The following is a 22,258-nucleotide window of genomic DNA, read 5'->3' as shown; positions in this document are numbered from 1 at the left end:
GGGTGTTCACAACGGAACTAATTAAATATGATGCATCCAAGTTAAAATATTGATGAATGCCAAATAGTAAATGAAACTTTTAGGGTAGCGTTTGTTTTGAGGTATTGAGATAGAGACTGAGAAATTGAGATTCAGTATCATGTTTGTTGGTTCAGAGACTGGTACTAAAATTTCTGTCTCTTTCCCTAAAATTTTAGTATTTCAGTACCTCCAAAAAGTAGGGACACAGGGGACTAAAATTTTTAAAGATGGAAACTGAAACTTTAATAACATTTTATACCTAAAATATCTTCATTTCAATTAATTAATTCTAATTTTACCCTTTGTACAAATTAAATTAGAATTTCATTCTTGTTTCAATTTTTGTCTCCCACTTTACACTAAACAGAATACTAAGATTTATTTCAATTTCCGTCTCTTAGTCTCTGTCTCTTAATCTTTACGTCTGTGTCTCTCCACCAAACACTACCTAAATGTCTAATCGGTGAGTGTATAGTGTAAAAGAGTGGCGGTGTTATGATTGAGAATGGTCCAATCTATCCAAATTTAATAAAAAAATTATTGGAAAATTTTATGATATCTACAAATTTTGTGTCGATATTGCAGAATTATGAGCGTTGAGAGATGAGACCCACTCTTTTATAAAATTAAAACATGTGTATTTTGTAGGCACCATAGAATATACCTTTATTATTTTGACCATAAGGGCATAAACATAGTCTAGGCTATTTCTAATGTTATATAGTTAAGGTTTTTATTTAAAATTATAGGTTTAGTTTAGAATATTATTTTAAAATAATATAAAACTAGACTTTTAACTTTTAATTAATGAAATTCTGTTTACAATAAACGACCATAAAAATGTTAGAAATGACTAACATCTTGACCATCTATTTTTTTTGTTTTTTCATGTCCCAAAAAATTCACAAAGCATTTATCTCATGTTTAAATAGGAAACGAGTGTATATCCCGTGCATGAGATTAAAAAGAATTGTAATTATTATATAGATTATTAATTTATTATACTAGGCTGCGTTTGTTTTCAAAGACAGGACAGAACACGACACTGAGACAGAGACAATAGGACGGAGACACTAAAAATTATTGTTTGTGTATTGTGTTTGGATACGATGTACAAGACACTAATGTAATGTCCAGTATTATGTTTGGATATATATGGACAAGACTAAAATATTATATGAAATGACTAAAATAACTATATGATTCCAAATTTTCTACATCAAGTACAAAGTAATTTAATAGAGAATGAGAGTACGTAAGAGTACAAACGAAACTTGAAAAAATATTTGAAGAGACAAAAAATTTTAATAAAAAAATATATAATAGTATTTATATTAAAATAAAAATTATAAATATATTTATTTTATTTTTAAATTTATTATTAATATGTAGGAATACATATGGTTAAGATTAATAAAAAAATAGATCTGAGTTTGATTAATAAAAAATTTTGTTTAGGTTAATAAGCCAAATTAATTTTAAATAAAAAATCAATTTAAAAAAAAATCTATTTTTACATGAAAAAAAAAAGTTTTTGCACATAAAAATTTATTTTTATTTAGAAAACCAATTTTTTTTATCTAAAAACTGATTTTTTTAAATTATATAAAATCAATTACAACTTATAAATTATTTTTTAGCATTTTAAAAAGATCAATTTTACCTTTAATAATATTTATCTTTCAAAAGTTTCAAGACTAATTATAGGAAAAATAAGAAGGGATAATAGTGGAATAATAAAAAATATCTATGGACAAAAAGGAAAACAAAATTTATAAAAGAGTCCGTGTCCACTCTTCCAAATCCCGTGTCCATCATTGTCCTTCGTAGAAGAGTGGACACAAAAATATAAAAAACTGTCCCGGAGACAATGTGTTCCGTGTCCATGTCTCTGCTTCCAAACACATTTTAAATATGTACTGTCCATGTCTTTGTGTCCTGTCTCCGAAAACAAACACTACCCTAATTCTGTTATATTCACTTAGTCTAGTTCCATTCGCGTTACTCTTGTGTTTGATACTCTCAAGTCTCATGTACCCAAAAAAAAAAAACTACGTTTATTAAATTTTACCACAATAAATAGCATAATATAAGATAAAAATTATTATCTTTATTCTTCTTTTGATCGCAAACTTTATCTTTTGACTTATATATATATATATATATTATATTCTATGACTCGAGTAGAAACGAACTTTTATCATATATTGTTCTGTGAATTTTTTATTTTTAATATTGGAGTAATAGTGATGTTTTTTTAAAATGTGGATTGTTAGGGTGTTATACTCAAATGTGGGATCGTTTAATTAGAGAAGCAGAAATCGGAGCGTCCGATTTATTAGAGGTGCAGAAATTGGACCATCCGATTTGTAGAGGTGCAGAAATCGGACCGTCCGATTTGTGAAAGGTACACAAATCGGACCGTCCGATTTGTGGTAAAAAAAAATTTTTAAGGTACAGAAATCAGACCCTCCGATTTGTGTACTTCTACAATTTTAAAAAACACCAAAAATTACAATGTTAAAGTATATCACCACAGATACTTTCATAACAAAAAAAATTAGCCTTGTTCTGTCACTAGTTGAAGAACACAAACTACAAACTAACAAAGCACCACAATAAAACTTGTGTGAAAAAAGAATTTAATGATTTATCTTCAGTACATTTTAGATTTTATTGAATCCCAATGGAACATATGGCACCATTGTTTTTAAACCCTTTTTAGAGCCAACTATAAAATACACTCTCATATATGTAGAAAAAGATGGACAAAGAATAGAAAATTCGTACCAAAAGATAGATAAAGAAGTTGTAAAGTTAGTAATCGCCGAGTAGTTAGATAGTTAGAATTGGTTAAATAACATTAATGCTAAGTCTTAGTGCTGCCAAAATGCCAATCACTATAATTAATTTATCATCATTAATAATATAGAATAATAATAATAATTTGTCAAATATGATTTAATTTGTAGCATCGTCAAACTCTATTAGTTTATTGTCTAATTTTTAAATGACACCAAGTGTATATTAATAGTGATATACTAAAAATCCATTTTTTAAAAGACAACTTCATTTCTTACTTAAACTTCAACTAAAACCTTGCTTTCTTTTCTTTTACAATTGTTTCCAATTACAAACCATCTCAGTCACTGGATATTAATTCTATCGCACCTAAGATTTAGATGAGTTCAAATATTATCAACTAACCAGTATACCATTAATTAGCAACTATCAAAGACCACAAAATATGTAAAGATTTATGTGCAAATATAAGCACTTCAAAGCAACCACTCCCACTCAATTTAAGTCCTGTAGCCACCATTTATTAACATCATCAAACATTATAAAAAACAAAAGAGTTAAAAATTAAAAAATGCAAAAAGGATCAACTTATGGTTAATCGGCGTTGGATGGAGCATCAATGGTGAACCTTCACCTTCTTTCATTGTTTCTCTCTCTGTCTTCCAGGCACCAACAATAGCAACCATGATAACCACTGAACACCACCTCCTTCCTCTTACCCATTATAGTCATTGACATCCCTCAACATCATCTTGAATAGGTGCAACGTGCAAGTATGCAACAAATGGAACACGAGAGATGGAAAAACAAGGAAACCACAAGCACAAAAATTCTAGTATGATTGAGAGCTAATTATACACAGTGCACACCATTTCTGTTACAGCTCAGTATTTATCTAATGAAATGATAAATAAAGTGATACTTAAAGCTAACACATTGGACAAGAAACAAGGAGAAAGTAAGCTATAAAATATGTGGCTACAATTGTCATTTTCGAATATTAAAATTAATAACAATAACAATAAAAATAATAAATGGGTCGGAACAAATGCATGGCAAACTATGACAATCAAAGAATATGTTGAACTTGGAATTGGAATCCAGTTCATGTTTTGAGCGAGATGATCTTACCAGGCCAACATTTTAACTTTCTAGCCCTTCCAATACACCTTCCTTTTCAAGTTGAAAACGAAAAAAGTGAACATAGGGTTACTTCCGAAAAAAACAAAGTACAAATGTCAAGATTCAAGTAGTTCAGGAATAATTTCCAGAAGTGTCTGCTTCAAATTTTCAAACATGTAATTGGTCTTAAACTCTAATAACTGGGGAAATCAAACTTAGTTACAGTATAATACCTAATTAACATTTGTTTTAAATCACAAAAATAAGTTCATTCAACATAGTTGCTTAAAAAGCAGATTTAATCATACTCTAATTCATCCGGCGTGATTGGTCGTTTAAGAGGAATGATTGACTTCTTTTCAACATCGCGAGACAATGCCTTCCTCATATCTGAAAACAAAGCATAAAATGTTGAGATACTAACAAGATGAGCTTTATTAACATAAAAGAATGCCAAGTACAATAACAAGGAAGCATACCCAATCCATCTTCTTCCCCAGAGTAGTAGCGTAGCACTCGTCGATAAATCACATAGCCAAGCTAGATATCAATTATGAAAGGAAAAAAGAGTAATTAGTCAGCAATTCTAACTTTAGACTAAGGAAATCCTTACCTAAAATAGAAAATAAACTCCTAATCCAACATATGGATATCCAACACTATTCTATCCCCCAATTTACAGTGGCAATATACCTTAATCCATAATACAGATACCCAACACTATTTACTATGTTAATGCACTCATTTTACATGAAAATATCCATTTCAATATGTATCTGTAGCCGACAGCTGACAGGCTTACTTAGGTTAGGACAATTTGTGGTTACTCAGATTCTAATTACAGTATTGGACATAACATAGCTTAATTAACTTATCACAAACATGTATCAATGAGTCTCTATACCTTAAATAGTTGATAATCTAATTTTCTTCCAATAGTCTCAGAACATTTAACTTTTTCAAAGTTCTTGCAAAACAGCTTATGATTTGTTACTTGTTAGCATGTTGCCACTGAGTAAAAAACAACGGTGTTCCAGCAACACAAGGGAATATAACGGAAAAAATACACGAAGCTGTGGAGCAAAAGACCACAGTTGTTGCCAAATTGATGAAAATTATGGGGTGTATGAAGGTTCATGAATCTGTCCTCATCAGATGATGAAATAACAGTTTGCACTGGTTTGATTTTGATTTTTTTTTATTTAAAAAAAAATGTTTTCTCTACACCCTTTTTTCTCCACTACTCCTACAGGTTTATTGATAAAACAAGAGATACTGGAGGAAAGAGGATATAGAACAGGACAATCAGAGCACACACAGCGAGGAAAAATGGAAAGTACAAAATCATTACCTTTTCATACATCTTGATGGCTGGTGCATTTGATGCTCTCACAAAAAGATCAACGAAATAAGCCTTGTCACTACAAAAACCACATTCTTAACATGTCATATACACAACAATGACTCAATGAGGGTACCAGTAACTTGTGTATTTTTCACCAGAAACAAACACCATCCCCCAAAGTTAAAAGAAACACTCTCATGTTTAATAAACTGCACCACTTATTTATTAATGATGTAACAAGAATAGGAAAAGTCAGAGGCCAAGCGAATGCTTCATAAACCAGAAGCTCAAGATTAATAAATAGCACATCAGATACTAATGCCTTACATGTTGTCGCTGATGTCTTCTAGCAAATTCATGAGTTTCTTGGCTAATTGCTGCCGCCGATACTCGGGAGCAACGGTTACTGCAGTGACATGCCCATGCCAAGATTCTCCTTGTCCCTCTACTTTACCCATAACTACATTCATTACATTTGTGTTAATATCCATTGTAATTCAAAAGAAGGCAAGAAAAACATCGGCTTTTCACATTGTATGATTTAATATGCAGTTCATCACCAGATCCGAATGTCACATCATGCGGCATCAGTAGATTCCCTCTTCTTATTTCCTAATGTTGACGAATTAAGACTAATTTCGTAGCTAAAAAATAGGAAATCCCATAATTTTATAACATGATGTCCGTGCCCTAAACCAAGCTAAGAATATTGGAGCACACATACATACACCGAAGAACAACACAAAACAAACCAATAATTTGAATAACTTACTGTAACCCATGATTCGGTTTCCAGGGCCTTCGGCAACATGAAAATAGTCTGGCCATCTGGCGAGATAGGTCATGTAGAAAGACATATTGAACTGAAACACAAAATCATCAAGTTGAGCTGAGAGAGAGAGAGAGAGAGAGAGAGAGAGAGAGAGAGAGAGAGAGAAGTACGGTCTCAGTAAGATGGTCTAGGTTGACGGAGGCAAAGCGAAGGAGATCGTTGCAGCAAAAGCGGCGGATGGTGGTCATCTTGCTTACTCGCTCCTTTGAAAACTAGCGGACGCTTACTCTCTCTGGGATTCAAAGGAAAAGGCTATGAAATTGAAATTGAGGGAAGCTGCGGAGAGTAATGGAGCGCAATTTTCAGCTGCCAACGAAGAAATCAGATGAGAGATGCGACAGTACCGGTTATGGGGTGCATATGGATCTGCCTGAGACTTTCTTGAGAAGGAGAGGCCCAATTTATTTTACTTTAAATTTTCATAGGCCCAATTGTTTTTATTTTTTATTTTTTTTTCAAGTTACAAACACATCATATCCGTCGTCGACCGCCAAAACCCTAGAATCCCAAATGGATCTCCTCAAGCAAGAGCTCCTCAAGAAGCGCCAATCCCTCGCCGAGGTCACCGGCGGAAAGAGAGTCTTCAAGCGCTCCGAGATCCAACAGAAGGAGATCCAGAAGCTCCGCGAGCAAGAGAAGCGTGAGTTGGAAGCCAAATCCAATCGCCACGACAACGCCACCACCAATAGCAACAACAACAATGCGTCCTCCACCTCCGGCTCAGCCTCCGCTGCCGCCGCATCGTCTTCCACCGGTGGTACATCCAAGCTCCCCGGTTCTGCCTCTTCCTTAGCCGCGGGAACCTCCCTCACCGAGGAGCAGAACATCGACAAGCTCGTCCTCTCAAAACAGGAGGTCATCCGCCGCCTCCGGTTCCTCAAGCAGCCGGTGACGCTGTTCGGCGAAGACGACGATGCCAGGCTGGATCGCCTGAAGTACGTGCTGAAAGCTGGTTTGTTTGAAGTCGATAGCGACATGACGGAAGGGCAGACCAATGATTTCCTGCGCGATATTGCAGAGCTGAGAAAGCGTCAGAAGACGGGGATGCTGGGCGAGAGGAAGAGGCAGAAGGCGGAGGACGGCGCTTCCGAGGACAGGGAAGGTGGTGCTGGAGATGACGATTTGAGTGAAGGGTCCAGTGGCATGGAAGGCGACAAGGACTCCGATTCGAAGCGGATGAAAGCGAATTTTGAGGAGCTGTGCGAGGAGGATAAGATTTTGGTTTTCTTCAAGAAGCTGCTGAACGAGTGGAAGCAAGAGCTGCAGGAGATGCCGGAGGCCGAGAGGCGAACGGCGAAAGGGAAGTCCATGGTCGCCACGTTCAAGCAGTGCGCGCGGTACCTCAACCCGCTGTTCAAGTTCTGCAGGAAGAAGGTGAATTTTTCACACGCTCGTTGGTCTTGTTATTCTCTAATTGAAATTATTCAAAGGAAAACAGTGATGTGGAAGTTAAAATTTGAAGATCAGTGTCGAATGATTTGTAGGGTGATTGTGACTTCGATAATGAAAATAGTACGCATGATGGTATGATTTTCTAGCATTGAAGTAGGATTGGAGGGAAAAAATGGAATTGTATGTTTGATCAAACCATAGTTCGCAAATCTGTAAAGTGAGCACACTCTGAATTTGATTACTTCATGCCTGCATGTCTAAATAGACATATTTGGATTGCTTGTTAGAATGGAGCTTGAATAGTCCATGTCTGCATATCTACTATTATAAGTTTGTTTATGATGAGTGGTATGGACATCATCGGAGAGGGAGAAGTGAGAATCTTGTGTTAGGTTTTGAAGAATGCTCAGGCTTAGGAGAGTGGATCAAATGAAGGGTAGTACTGTAAGTACAGGAAGAGAGAAACCTAAGAAAATATATGAGAAATTATTTAAAGAACTTTAGATATAATTTGTTTAAACACACAAGATTTATGATAGGTATTGTGGCGTCGTCTGTGGCTAACCCCATCTAGTAGGACAAAATTTAGTTTCTCTGCTGAGTTTGTTCATGGAGTCTATCTGATTCAGTTGGGGAGCATTTTGACTTGGTTTTGCATTTATGATAGATCCTAATGGCTTCAATTGATACATGTTGCCAAGTGCCAACTCTTCCATAGGAGAAAGCTTTGTTGTTAAAATTGGTGATCAGAAACAACAAGGACAATCATGGCTAGTTGATATACCCCTCTCCTCTGTCTTAATTATTGAGCATGTGCTGGAAATTGTACTGGTCATAATTTAGATGTACATATTAGCTTATGCTTCGTCCTGTATGATTTTTACCTGCTAATGACAATATTAGTTCTGAAACGGCAATCACAGTCGTTGCTAGTTTCTACTTTCTGCTTTTTACCTCTTAAGTATGATTTTCTGCCTTGGTCTTTTAGTCAGTATATAGGAAGATACTGAAACACAGTCCTAGAATGTTTTGTTGTTGGGAGGGGGACACAACAAGAGAGTTGGCGTGTTAGAGGATTTACTGAATATAATTATATACACTCGTTGAATGTTTAATGTTTATTGTTTCAAGTAGTAAATTTTATGGTTTTAAGGATAAATTTTTCTTGTTTGCATAGTATGTTCAGTAATGTAAGCACATTGAAGCAATAAGCTGATAAATTGTGTTGGGTTCCATGCAATTTTCAGGTTCTTCCTGATGACATCCGACAGGCATTAATGATTGTGGTTGATTGCTGCATGAAGCGAGATTATCTGGCTGCAATGGACCATTACATCAAGCTGGCCATCGGGAATGCACCTTGGCCTATTGGTGTTACTATGGTTGGTATCCACGAAAGGTCTGCTCGTGAAAAGATCTACACCAACAGTGTTGCTCACATTATGAATGATGAGACTACTCGCAAGTACTTGCAATCAATTAAGAGGCTAATGACATTTTGCCAACGTCGATACCCAACAATGCCATCTAAAGCTGTTGAGTTTAACAGCTTGGCAAATGGTAGTGATTTGCAGTCACTACTAGCAGAGGAGAGATTTAGTGGGGGAACCAATCAAGCATCTGAGGAGAGACTTAGGATAATGCCTGCTCCAAGAGATAGCTAGTTAATTTTTTTACCCTTAAATGACATCATATTTTCAAGTTATGCAGGCAATATGATGTATTATCTGTTTCTGATTCTAAATCTGAGATTGTATAAACTATAAAGGGTTGCATCTGTGAAAATGGCAACAGAAAACATGTAAAATGTTGATCTTGTAAATTTACACTAGTTTTTCCTACTGTTGTCTCGGCGGCAACGTTATGGTTGACTATGTTAGAAAACGGAGCATACGAGCAAATTGTGAAATTTACATAATTAACACAAAATAAATATTAAATATTTAGTGAGATATAAAATGGTAATTAGTGATTATAACACTCTTGTCCATTGTTTTATACTTAAGTCATAATTTATTGATGGTTTGATGCTATGACACAATTGGGATATAAATATTTATATATTATACTAGAAGCCTGTCAAAGGAGTTAAGTTAACTTAAATAGAAGACAATTCGTCAATCGTTCGCACTCGATAATATACATAAGCGCGTCGAAAGAAAAGTAGATAATCAGAAGTTTGAAGGAAAAATAAGAATAAGAGGCATGTATAAGTATGTATATAAATATCTATTAGTTTCGGCTCGCGAAGATTAGACTGACTAGAGTTACAATAGTAAAACAGTTTGATAACGTAACTTATCTCTCCGAAATATATCATAAGTTTCTAAATGCAAGTCTTTAAAATGAACAGAAAAGCTCTACATCCATGTAAAAATTACATAGATAGTATCCAAGTACCTTCCACTCCATGCGTTTTCCTCCACCTACGCACTCGTTTGTTTTACACGCGCCTCATATAACGTATATAACGTAATCCTTCTTTTGCGTGATCAACCTTTCTCAACGTAAACATTCCCATATAACGTAATCCAAGTACCTTCTTCTTCTCTCTTCGCGTTCTTCTTCTGTTCTTGTTCTTCTTCTTCTTCCTGTTCTCCTTCTTCTTCTTCAACCTAATTAAATTCGTTGTTATCCTCTATTCGCGTTTTTCTTCTTTGCATTATGGATCTGGATTGACTTCAACGTAATTAGCTTCGTCGTTCATCTTCTTCTTCGTTTTCTTCTTCGATCTGCACTTCTGAATTGAAACAATGAATGAATCAACTTCAAATCAGTTGAATGAGTGCGATTTGGATAATTCTTCCGATACGTATCAATTTGATGAGGTTTGGATTATTGAATTTTGAATCTAATTAAATGGAATGAAATTGCTAATTTTATTTGAAGTGAATTGAATGGACTGAGGTGATCTATATCTGAATTGAATTGAATTGAATTAATAATATGTAACTGTGAGTAACTTTTCGGTTCGGTAAGTACTAAAGAGTTGATTCACCATATGCATGTGTTCAGTTCGGTATGCAGAAAGGAGTAAAAAAAATTAGACGAATATATTCTATTTTGTTCTTTAAGCACTATATAATTCTTTCACCATAATTAAGATTTCAGTTCACCATAATTAAGATTTCGGTTTCACCGTGCAGACCAGCTGTGTTGTGGATGAAAAATTTGTCCCAAAGGTGGGAATGGTTTTCAAGACACTAGAAAAAACTGGAAAGTTCTACAAACATTATTCCAAACTTGTCAATTTTTCTACAAAAATAAGGAACACGACTCGGGACGGAGACAAGATTAAGAATCAACTAATTGTATGCACCAGAAAGGGGAGATGGAAATCCAAGATATCTCCAACTTTGAAGACAAACCCTTCAGCTGGGTTAAATTGTCCGACCAAAATTTACGTACACATAATGAAGGATGTTGGTCTTTGGACAATTTCAAAGTTGTTTTGAATCACTCACATCCTTGTTGTCCAAACCAGGCTGAGATGCTCAAACAACACAGGGAGCTTAACATGTTTGTGTCGCACCATCGAAACCCACGAGGAAGCTGGAATCAGACCGAGCAAAACTTACCAATCATTTGTGGCAGCAGCTGGCAGCCATCGTAAACTAGGTTTTATTGAAAAAGATGTGAGGAATTACATCACAAGGGAAGTATGGAATATTTCCGAAGAAGACGATGCCAAAGAATTTGGGAAGTACCTAGTAAGAATAAAAGAGAAGAACTAAAATTTCTTCTTTGAGCTCAACCTTGAAGGCGATCACTGCATTAAACATGCATTCTGGGCTGATGCAAGAAGCAGGGCTGCATTTGATTATTTCGGAGACGTCGTTTCATTTGACACCACCTATAACACAAACAGGCAGTTCATTCAAATATATTTTTTATGTTCAGTGCGTGTAGATATTTCGGTTCACCACCGTCTGCTTGTTATTTATGCAGGTACAATTTGGTTTTAGGTTCTTTTGTGGGCGTGAATCACCACGGCCAGTCGACACTTCTTGGATGCGCACTGATGAAAAATGAGGACATCCAATCATTCAAATGGCTATTTGAGTGTTGGCTACGTTGCATGGGAGGGAAGGCATCAAAAGGTATTCTTACCGATCAATGCTCATCGATTCAAAGGGCAATTGAGCTGTGCATGCCAACAACAATTCACCGCTGGTGCATCTGGCACATTATGAAGAAGATCCCAAACAAATTAAATGGCTACAAGGGACACAACGAAATTGAATAAGAGATGAGCCATGTTATTTGAAACTCGTATACAAAAGAAGCATTTGACAGAAACTGGATCGATTTCCTCAGAAAGTACGGCCTCGGAGGCAACAAGTGATTTTCAGGTAATTGAGATTTCAATTCGAATTATTTTCATGCTCATATCTTTTTTTTCCCAAAGCATGCACTGTTTTCGGTTCATCACACCTTATGGGTTCGGTTTGTTTTACAGAGCTATACGAGGATCGACATATATGGATTCCAGTTTACTTGGATCACCACTTTTGGGCTGTGATGAAAAGCACACAAAGGAGCGAGAGCATGCATTTATTTTTCAACAAGTTCATCACACGGACTAGCTCCTTGAGACAATTCGTGAAGCAATACGACAATTGCCTAGCAAGCAGAGAGAGAATTCGATGCTGCAGATTTTCACACCGTGATACCGTGCGCAAAAAAACAGCAATAGAGGCACAGTTTCAGCATGTATATACCCATGAGAAGTTCAGGGAAGTTCAAGCTCAATTCAGAGGTAAAGTGAACTGTATTACAAGATCAATGCATTCCACCCTAGGTTGCACAACATATGAAGTCATAGAGCATGTTTGCAACTCCACATTCAACAAGTTTGACGTCACCTACGACGCAGTATCATGAGATGTAAAGTGTCATTGCTTGCTGTTTGAGTCTAGGGGCATATTGTGCCGCCATTCCCTAAGCGTCCTAAGCTTTGAGCGAGTGGATAACGTGGCACCGAAATACATATTGGAATGCTGGAGCAAGAACATAAAGAGGAGGCATACACACATCAAGAGCAGCCAAGATGAACCTCTACTGGAGCCAAAAAGTAAAAGATTTGACGAATTAGTGTTTCGGTCGCACAATATATGTGAATTTGCATCCGAGTCTGAAGAGTTGACCGAAATTCTGCACCGAGTATTTGACAAGGTCATGGCGGAGATGAAAGAATATCAAGAGAGAAGCAAAGGAAAAAGTTTATTAACCCACAAAGAAGCGACATTAAGTAATGTGAATGACTTTCAAAGCTCACCACGTGTCAAAACAAGAGGTCGGCCCAAGAACAGACTTGGATCAAACCTGGAAAAAAAGATCTGAAATGCCATGAAGAAAAAGAAAAAGACATCTCAAAGCGAGGTAAAATTGACTTGTTTTTAATTAGTTAAAAATTCAATTGTTCATTTTGCTAATATACAATTAATTATGTCTGTTGTAGTTGAACCTTTTAGACTCCGGATCATCGATTCAGTCAAACTCCACTCTTTACAATGCACCAGATATGAATTATCCAAGAGATGATTGTACAAGTTTTAGTTTTTATTAATGTAAATTCTTGTTCATCCATGAACAAATTTTAGTTCACCATGGTTATAGCAGGGTTAATTTCTGAATGTTGTTAGTTTTTAATGAATAGTCACTTTTTTTTTGTGAAATTCTATATTGATATATGCAGTTTTTCGATTCGTCTAGTGTATGAATTTCTAAGTTAAATAATTAGAATTTGTTTTGAGAAACGAAAATCAGGTGTAGTGCTAGTTACATTTTTCGTATGATTAATTAAATAAAAATTATTAAAAAATCTAAAAGAATAACATAATTATCTTTAATTTACATTGGTGGAGTTTTAAAACTCTTTCTTGAATGAATTTTCACGATTTAGGGATTAGGATTTAGGATTTAGGATTTACTTTTTATATTTTAAAAATAATTAGCTGACAACATAATAGACTACTTATCAGAAATTCAGAATTGGTGGGGGTGGGATAGTATGCTCTGGCCCAAGCTCAATCTCCCAACGCATATTAGAGTGACTGACAGAGTGAGTGAGTACAAAACAGCTCTCCTTTGTCCAATCTATTGGGCTACCTAAGATCGGGTTGTCCAATCCACCGACAAAAAAAAAACTCTCCTTTACACTCTGGAGTCTGAGTGAGCGTGAGAATCACAATAACCAGTAGCACCCACCACCTGCAAATATATGGATTCCCGCTTCCACAACAACGACAACGATGACAACCACGTCGACCACGTCCTCCACGACTTCCTCGCCTTCTCCGACCTCCCTTCGCTCGCTCTTTCCCTCTCCCTCTCTCTCGATCGCCTCCTCCAGTCCTCCGCCTCCTTCTCTGACGCCGACCACCTCGTCGACCGCGCCTCCACCATGGGTTCCATCCTCCTCGAAGTCGCCAAACACTCCTACAGAAACCGCGCTTCTGTTCACAACTCCCTCACCTGGCCCCTCCCCCCTGACCTCACCATCAAGGTTACTTATTCTTCACAACTTTTTATGTAATTGTTCGTATTTACTTAATCCATTATATCAGTTTTGTTGCCGTGCGTATATAACGTGATTATTATGCTTCTTTGATGCTGAATTCTGATTTTTATGTGGCAATGTTTAGGTCTTCTCATTGGTCGATAAAAGTAGCCTGTGCCATGCAGCAGCTACTTGTAAGTTGTTTAGAAACTGGGCTAAAGATCCTTTCTGCTATTCACATATTGATTTGAGAACACCTGTTCCAAAGGTGAACGATGCACTAGTCGCCACTATCATACACCGAGCTGGAAAGGCACTAAGGTACTGAGTACTGACCCTTTCCATGATAAGTTGAATCACCTTAAACCAAAACACAATATTGCTTGCGTATCTATTATAAGTTGAATTGTTTGGAAGGTGTGCCACTTCTGCGTTGTGTACACATTTTAATCAATGACTTGTTCGATAATATGTATTGCAGAATCCTTGATCTAAATTGTTTATCCTTATAATTGCATGGTTAAGTAATTTCAAGATTTTGTAGTTTCAAGTGTACTGTTTTTTATTTAGATTTAATTAGTTCTTTTATTGCGGTGAAAAAATGAATAACGGCATCCATTTCAACTTCTGTGAGCTTCTTGAACATGCATGACAACATCGTTAATTTTTCCTGATTACTTCTTTCGTCTATCTTTTTCCTTCCTTCAAAAAGGTCTCTCATGCTTGGTGTTGTCCCTGATGCTACTACTTCATCCGGATCATGTCAGCCACTTTCTGATACTCCCAGAAAATGTTATTCATGTGGTCATAAGAGGTCACAGAAGGATTCATGCCATCTTACAAGATGCTGTTTAAACCCTTTAAATGCAGATGGTGGTGCTCTGGGGTATGTTCATGGATTTTAATGGTTAGTGTGTTTGGGTGACTTGTTTAAAATTTAAATGGGATCTTAATTGAGTTTTCTTTCTTCAGGGCCCTTTTGAGAAAGCTACACTTGTATAATATTGGACAGATGGATTCACCGTCACTTGTTGAGACATTGTCAGTATGTCCTTCTCTCCTTGATCTGGAAATTGTAGGGCTGTAAGTTATTTTTCCACCTCTCAATCTGTCACTTCTTTTCTTTATAAACAATTTTCAGATTGCTAGTGGATATGAATTAGAACAAAACATTATTTAAATACCGTCTTCAATTATTAGATTGGGAGTTCTGACTTGTTTTTATGATAATGTATTTATTTTTTGGTTCCTTTAAACTTTGGTTTAGATTTTTTTTTTTAATTAATTATCTCAACTTGTAGGTGCTTGATTTTTGCCATTATATGTGACTTCACATATTTTCCATTAATTTGTTTATAACTTGTACTTATATATTAATATCTTCTAGAGATGTTGAACTGGGGCGTATCTTAAGTTCAGTGAGTGCAAACTGCCACTTAATAGAGCGTTTTGCTTTTGCAGCTTCAACAACTGGTAAGTCACTTGTTCAGTTATAGTTTGCCATATTGGACTTTTTTTGGCCTCTTTGCTGATCTTTTTTTAATTATAGGTCGTAATAAAATTCTGAATATCCAAACCTGTTCACATCTAGTAGCTGGTTGCCCACATCTAACTTCTTTATCTCTTAGAGGCATTAGGATACATGATTATAAAGTTCGCATATTGGTTAAGGTATGTTGTCAGGAAATTCTCTATTTCCAATGTCCTATTTCAAACCTCTTGCTTCAGACATTCATGAATTGTGCATCTATTGGAACTTTCCGTTAATTCATGTAGGTATAAGGTATCTTGTTAATACGAATGTGCATTGAGATGGCAGTAGTGAAAGTGAGGGTATGAGATTTGGAGCCACTGTTTATTTCCTAATTTGGCTAATAGTTCTCTGAAATGTAGTTTAATAAAAGTAAAAGCAAAACACTGTATTCAAAGAGTTATTAATCACAAACTGCATGTGCAGGGGTTTCAGAAACTGAAATATCTTGACTTTTCAAGATCCGTTTCAATCACGGGAAGCTTCTTGAGGTCAGTTTTTTTTTTTTTTTTTTTACAAGACTTCGATAATAGCACCTCAGATTCTGATTGTCTCCTTTGAATATTTATTTGAAAAGCTAAAAACTTTATTTCTCAGAAACCTTGGAAATAGCAAAGGTGGGAATTTTCTTGAGTTCTTAAATTTGAGGGATTGCATGCATCTCAAAGAGGTGAGTGTTGTAATTTCATTCCCTTCTTTTGCAAACCATTCTTCATTTCTTCCAGAAATGCTAATGTTTAATGTGCAGATGGAAGTTGCTAGATTGTTGACAGCAATCATTGCAGGCAATTTCAAATCACTTGTTCATCTCGTGAGTAGATAGAAATATTTTACACTACAGATAAGTTTCTTCTAAAATTTGAAATTTTAATTCAATATTCTTTCTCTTAAATAGGACATATCCAACAGGGAAGGCTTAGGATTAAGGACTGACCGGCAGCATATGTGCTACAGCTCTAGGTAATGCTTATAATTTGTCAATGTGTTCCTTAAACTTTCTTCAAGGGCAGCTGGTGCACAAGCATCCCACATTACGCAGGGTCCGGGAAGGGCCAAAGGGGTGTAATATAGGCTGGCTAACCTGGTCATTGCATCGGTGGCTGATTTTATGGTTTCGCCCGACCTTAAGGTCACATAACGTAAACTTTCTTTTAAAAAAAGCTGTGATTATATATTCAATCATAAAGTTCTGCTCTATTTTGCAGTATTATGCCGGTCAAGGAGGTTTTGGATACAAGGCCTTGGATGCGTTTGATGGTTGATTATCCATCAGACAGAAGGTTATACACTTTTCAAGTTTGAGTATTTACCTCAGGTTGAGAGACCTTTTGTTTTTACTTCCATAGTTGCCAAGTCTCATATTTCTTGATTGTTTCTCAGCAACAGAGACCCCTGATACTGGTGAATAGTGAGAGAAGTCCTCCATCACCATTGAGCAGCTAAAATAGTAATAATGCTAGCTATGGTATTTTTTAAAGAAAGTCCCGATGGCATCGACCTTCTGGCCCTGCAACGGATCACATTTTATCGCATTGATATAAGGACGACAATTTGGTGAACTAGGTACTCTCTTTTTGTATGTGCACACTCGCGCATGATGGACCATGTTGAAAGCAATCAATTGAATTTTTATATTAGTAAAAAATTTACAGTGATTGTTTAGCTTATGATCTTACTATTTTGAAAGCTTATGAAGGAATAGATATAATATATTTTGGCGAATGCAATAGCTTACATGACAAGTTGCATCTAGTCTGTTTTTCATATCCAATGTTGGATATCCGAGATAGCTGTTTTGCCGCCACAAGAACGGAGCCAATTTGATGAGCAAATACTATATGACCAACAAAAGTTATCATTTTTTTGTCAACACTTGGCCAACAAAGAGAATTTTAAATTCTAAACCCTAAACTGTAATTCCTAATAGTATAAAATAATAAAACTAAAGTGTTGGTCCAAACTCCAAACGGTTGGCTAATATTGATAAAAGGTGTTGGCCTCTAGCATTTCTCATTTGGAGTTTAGTTATGTTGTTGCTTGCACTGTTTGTGAGAGATGCTTTGTTTAACTCTCGCCTCTAATCATAGCATTCGTGTTTTGCATTCTGAATTTTGTGTACTAGGGGAGCAATAGAGGAAGATGAAAATGGTACTATGGATACCAGGTAACTGTGGACCGGTAACTTCGAACTTTCATTGACATTTTCTTGTTGAAGTTCATTACTGTTAGATTTTTCTTTTCCCTAATTGTTTTTCTGTTCTCTTCCTCAGCTCCCCTATAGAAGGTTGTTTTCATTAAGCATCAGTACGATGGATTTATTTTATTTTTTCGGAAGAGATGTATTCTACTTTTTGTGAACCCGAAAGGGATCTTTTATGTAGTTGGAGCCCTCCATATTTGTCTTGATACACAGTTCAAATTGATGTCATTTCTTCCTTGCTCCCTTTGAAAATTTTGAGTTGTATGCAGATTGGTTAAAAACACGCAATTTTCGGAATCACATGATAGTGAAATTTTCATTTTCGGTAGTTCGATACATCATGTTGGAGATCACCATTTTTAATCTAGAGTATTTATAGTCCATTATCATTTACTGAATCAGAAAAATAAATAAAAGAAAAGGAACAATATATTATGCAAATCAATGAAATCATTCACCGAATTAGTAGTTAAGAAAAGGGAAACATTATTCATAGCAACTCATTCGGGTCTAGTCTTGGTGATGCAATTTGGAACGTACTAGCTAAACTTACTATTTACTAATTACTATAGTTTATTGTGATACTGCTAACAGACAATTTAGGCATTAATATGAATTATGAAATCACAACCCCTTCTCTTAAAAAAGAGCGAAAAATGAAGTTGAACAAAGGAGAACGGTAGAAGTGTAAAACCAAAGGCAACTAACGTTGAAGCTTAAAGCTCTCTTATGAGCAGTAATGGGTAGTGGATACCCAAGAATAAATAAAATATATATACATAAGGAAAAAGGCTAAGAAACCGTAGCCGCAGAAAAATGTGAGGTTAAAACTTAAAATCATTAATCAGATATAATTATATAAACATATAAGAGGGAGCAGATAATAATTAATAAGTGTATTGAGCGGCAAAAATGATGGGAGTGAGACTAACACTGCCTCTGATGGCGGTTCCTGTGTCCGGATTCCCACGTAGCTCAATCGAAACACAAATGAATTGGAGAACGAAAGGGGTTACGGCGTTTGGTGTGAATCCCAGCGAGTCAAAAAAAGAAGCATTGTTCTTGGAAGAAAATGGTGCTGTGGATGACATGGATGGTTACCTGAATCAACTCTCCCTCGAATACGACTCCGTCTGGGACACCAAACCTTCTTGGTAACTCCAAAACTCTTTCCCTTTCCACACAACAATCGTATTTTTATACGTATGTCTTGTGTAGGTGTCAACCTTGGACAATAACCCTAACAGGAGTTTCAGTTATTGCTATTAGCTGGTTAATTTCGCATTCAGTGCTAGTTACTTCGCTCGTATCATCACTAATACTCGCATGGTGGTTCATCTTCCTCTATTCTTACCCCAAGGTCAGCTATCATCTCAAACCCTAAATACTCTTGTTTTTTCAAAATTAGGGATAGAGAGGTTAAATATGTTTGGTGTTGGGTCAGGCATATTCAGAAATGATTGCTGAGCGAAGAGAAAGAGTTACAAATGGTGTTGAAGACACATATGGTCGTACCAAGAAGCAGTGATTTTCTGTTTAAAATAAAACGTTCATTCAAATTAGGTGAATTGGCTTAGAGATTGTAACGTTAATTTCTGTATGAATATATGTAACCATGGGTTACCAACATATATGAGAATTTGCTAGCAAGAGAAATTATTTTTCATATATTTAAGTTTTCCAAATCAATATCTAAGGCTAATGACTAAAGAATTAAGACTCAAACCAAAACCAACCCCCTACCACCAAAAAATTTCAATAAATTAAATACATCCAAGTTTTGTACATAGAAACATAATTTAATAGCACCTTCTTTCTTCAGTGCACCGCATTATCAGAAGGAAAGTAATTGTACTACTGAGTCAAAGTCTATCCTACTGATTTTTATTTAAACATGTCAGAGTTAGGAATATGAGCAGATTCTGTTTCTACTTTCTTGCACTCACTTCTCAGTACTCAGTATTTGTCTTTGCTTTATTATTGATTATTCAAACCTCATGCAGCATGTTTAGGTGACTATTCAAAGTAGAATTGGAAAGCAAGCATTGAAACCTTTTTCTTTTCATGCCCAACCAAAATTTAGAAACAGAAGTTCTCTATGTAAATCAATATTCTGAACTTTAAAAAGCCGCAAATTATATATAAAGCACAAGAAAAAGGAGAGAAAACTGTATGATCACATGTTTGTTGAAAATTGTGGCTAGCAATATCAGTATAACCCTCAAGAATAGTAACATCCTTTCTTGCTTATTATCAAGTCCCCTATTGTCTACTCATTCTTCCAAGCATACAAAATGAGAGAGAATTGTAACTGTGACTCCCTTAACTGTTGAGACAAAACACTAGGATCTGAAACTGATGATTTCCCCTTCTCAGTACTTGAAATGCATGTTCTGAACATGAACACTGCATTCCCCAAAGCATTTCCAAAGAGCCAATTATGCAAATCCCAAAACACTTCCACTGCTAAACCATCCACCAAAATGGTGTGGTTCCCTCTGAACTTCCACTTGAGTTGCTTCACCTGCATCACTGTCTTGCTATCAATCCTAATCACAAGACAAGGCTCACTGTTTTTATTGTTAACACCTATTGTTGCGTCACACTCAATCCTAACATCATGAACTTGACCCTTGTCACAAAACTGAGCCTTGCAACTGTAGAATCTCTTGCCAAATATGTGTTCTCTCTTTGCAATGAAAATGGCTTCATTAACATAATGAACATAGTCACTGTTAACCTTCTTGCATGCTTCCTTTTTGAGATCACCTAGGAGCAACACCATTTCTTTGTCGAACAAAACAGCTACATAGAACCCTTCCAATGGTTCTGGCCCTGAACCAAATTTAGCAGAGCTCAAGTCCCAAATTATGTGTATTCTGCTAGATTCAACATCCAAATTCTTGGACCCTTTTCTCTTTGAGAAGAGCCATGGTTTTATATCAACCTTGCAGAGGCTTTGACGATTGTTCATCTCATCTATTCCAACAGTGAAGCCTTGACCCATGAGATTCTTGCTCCATGAGAGACTGATGATCAAGCAAGAAAATCCTCTTAGCTTGCACTGATAGACACAAGTAACCACATTCTGTGATGCTCTTGTTGTTGTGATTGAAGAGGAGGAGGATGATGATGCATCTGCTACCTGAACACCATTCTCTCCAAAACAAGAAGGAAAATCCTTCATCATCAAGGCACCACCACCGACAGCAGCAGCAGCAGCCGCCACAAAATTACCTGAACAAGTATATCTGCTGAAAAAAGGTGACTTTTTTGGATCATAATATAAACAGAAGGATCTGTCTAAAAGTAGCCATGGCTACAATATTTGAGAATCAGTTGAAAAAAGGTTCCTTTTCATCAGGGGTCTCTTGTTTCTTCAGAAAAGAATAGAAAAAGAGGAGAAAAGAAACGGAAAAAGTGACTGTGAGCGAGTGAAATTTGCTATATAACTATATCTATCAATTATGTGCTAACTGCTAAGGCTAACAGGAGTAATCACAAAAATGTTTGATTTGAAATTTGGAATGAACATAAAAGACAGGGAAAGGGTAAGTAAAGAGAAGTTGCTTTAAGCACATGGATGGGGAAAGAATGGACAAAGTGTTTGAGAAAAACAGGGCAGTGAGATTGTGAGAGTTGGTCTAATCTATAATATAAATATCAAATCACTTGGAGTTGGTATATGTATTTGCTTTGTTGCAGATATTGTCATTTCTTTAATAAAGAATTTTTCTTTTCTTTTCTCTTTTTTAATGAAAGAATTATGCAAAGTAATTTTCAAAAATAACCATGTTAAATGTACACTAAAATCAGTTACTAATATGAAATATATGTTGGAATATAAATATATATTAAAAATAAATTAAACAATCCATGTATTTATATATAAATATATTAATGATTTATTTTAATAATTAATTTTAATGTACAAATAGTATTTTTATTATGAAAATTATAAGTATGTCCTCCTACAGAGAGGCAGATAGTATTGGTTAAAATAAAATGTTGAAAAATAATTGCGGTAAAATGATGAGAAATGAATGTAATATATGATCATCCATCACATTCTTTTGCATATTAAAAACCATCAATTTTCCTTTACATGATCAATTCTAAGGGAAATTGGTTGTAATAATATTAAAACTAATTAAAAATTATAAGCGTCTACATTTCAAGTTAGACCGATATAATTTTTTCAAAGCAATTAATGAACATACTGTTAGCAAGTGAGAGAGGGAACTGGGAAGCTATTAATTAAGTGGGCTCCTTCTGAATTGAAACATTAATTGAGATCTAAGCATACGGTTCATAAAGGATGATTGTTGTCCAACCCCACAAAAATAATTGGCCGGGGCAATATAATTGTGTTTAAACTTTAAACCATCAAAATTGATTTGATTTTGTCCATAGTTATAACCAAGATTTTTAGATTGAGTTATTAGGAGGAGGTTAAACTAAAGTGCTAATTTTGCCCATGAAATTTAAACAAATCTTGGTTCCTTCTTCAA

The 22,258-nt window shown here is 35.6% G+C and overlaps 5 protein-coding genes across 13 annotated transcripts; 3 read left to right on the top strand and 2 right to left on the bottom strand.

The window, feature by feature from the left end:
- Nucleotides 1–3,298: 3,298 nt before the first annotated feature.
- Nucleotides 3,299–6,505, bottom strand: LOC112754451 (N-terminal acetyltransferase B complex catalytic subunit NAA20). Of its 4 annotated transcripts, XM_072219665.1 has the most exons (8): nt 6,233–6,505; nt 6,063–6,153; nt 5,618–5,750; nt 5,297–5,366; nt 4,425–4,485; nt 4,254–4,335; nt 3,955–3,996; nt 3,299–3,574 (listed from the first exon to the last, which is right to left on the bottom strand). In XM_072219665.1, exons 1-7 carry the CDS (start codon nt 6,308–6,310, stop codon nt 3,975–3,977), a joined length of 537 nt encoding a protein of 178 aa, XP_072075766.1. In that variant the 5' UTR covers nt 6,311–6,505; the 3' UTR covers nt 3,299–3,574; nt 3,955–3,974. The 4 variants fall into 4 exon arrangements, with proteins under 4 accessions (XP_072075766.1, XP_072075765.1, XP_072075767.1 ...); XM_072219664.1 differs by having other exon boundaries at nt 3,299–3,996; XM_072219666.1 differs by lacking the exon at nt 3,955–3,996.
- A 127-nt stretch (nt 6,506–6,632) lies between these two features.
- LOC112754450 (uncharacterized) lies at nt 6,633–9,355 on the top strand. The gene is made up of 2 exons (XM_025802108.3): nt 6,633–7,496; nt 8,762–9,355. The coding sequence occupies exons 1-2, from the start codon at nt 6,633–6,635 to the stop codon at nt 9,176–9,178; spliced, it is 1,281 nt and encodes a 426-aa protein (XP_025657893.1). The 3' UTR covers nt 9,179–9,355.
- Nucleotides 9,356–13,479: 4,124 nt separating this feature from the next.
- On the top strand, nt 13,480–18,083 carry LOC112758384 (F-box protein SKIP17). Of its 6 annotated transcripts, none has more exons than XR_011873744.1 (14): nt 13,480–14,022; nt 14,162–14,337; nt 14,729–14,902; nt 14,989–15,099; nt 15,404–15,489; nt 15,566–15,687; nt 15,983–16,038; nt 16,145–16,217; nt 16,296–16,358; nt 16,443–16,507; nt 16,753–16,827; nt 16,928–17,110; nt 17,670–17,711; nt 17,818–18,083. XR_011873744.1 is itself a non-coding variant. In XM_025807049.3 (12 exons), exons 1-12 carry the CDS (start codon nt 13,738–13,740, stop codon nt 16,941–16,943), a joined length of 1,311 nt encoding a protein of 436 aa, XP_025662834.1. In that variant the 5' UTR covers nt 13,480–13,737; the 3' UTR covers nt 16,944–18,083. The 6 variants fall into 6 exon arrangements, 1 of the variants encoding a protein (XP_025662834.1); XR_003179623.3 differs by having other exon boundaries at nt 15,974–16,038; XR_003179624.3 differs by having other exon boundaries at nt 15,974–16,038; nt 17,670–17,725.
- A 576-nt stretch (nt 18,084–18,659) lies between these two features.
- On the top strand, nt 18,660–19,275 carry LOC112758194 (uncharacterized). Its single transcript, XM_025806799.2, has 3 exons — nt 18,660–18,901; nt 18,966–19,107; nt 19,192–19,275. The coding sequence occupies exons 1-3, from the start codon at nt 18,660–18,662 to the stop codon at nt 19,273–19,275; spliced, it is 468 nt and encodes a 155-aa protein (XP_025662584.1).
- Nucleotides 19,276–19,825: 550 nt separating this feature from the next.
- On the bottom strand, nt 19,826–21,497 carry LOC112758193 (uncharacterized). The gene has a single exon (XM_025806798.3). The coding sequence runs from the start codon at nt 20,935–20,937 to the stop codon at nt 20,017–20,019; it is 921 nt and encodes a 306-aa protein (XP_025662583.1). The 5' UTR covers nt 20,938–21,497; the 3' UTR covers nt 19,826–20,016.
- Nucleotides 21,498–22,258: the final 761 nt, after the last annotated feature.

The sequence above is a fragment of the Arachis hypogaea genome, chromosome 16 (assembly GCF_003086295.3).
Source record: "Arachis hypogaea cultivar Tifrunner chromosome 16, arahy.Tifrunner.gnm2.J5K5, whole genome shotgun sequence".
Classification (NCBI taxonomy): Eukaryota; Viridiplantae; Streptophyta; class Magnoliopsida; order Fabales; family Fabaceae; genus Arachis; species Arachis hypogaea.
The sequence above is the reverse complement of the archived record's forward strand: the minus strand, read 5'-3'. Positions and strand labels throughout refer to the sequence as shown.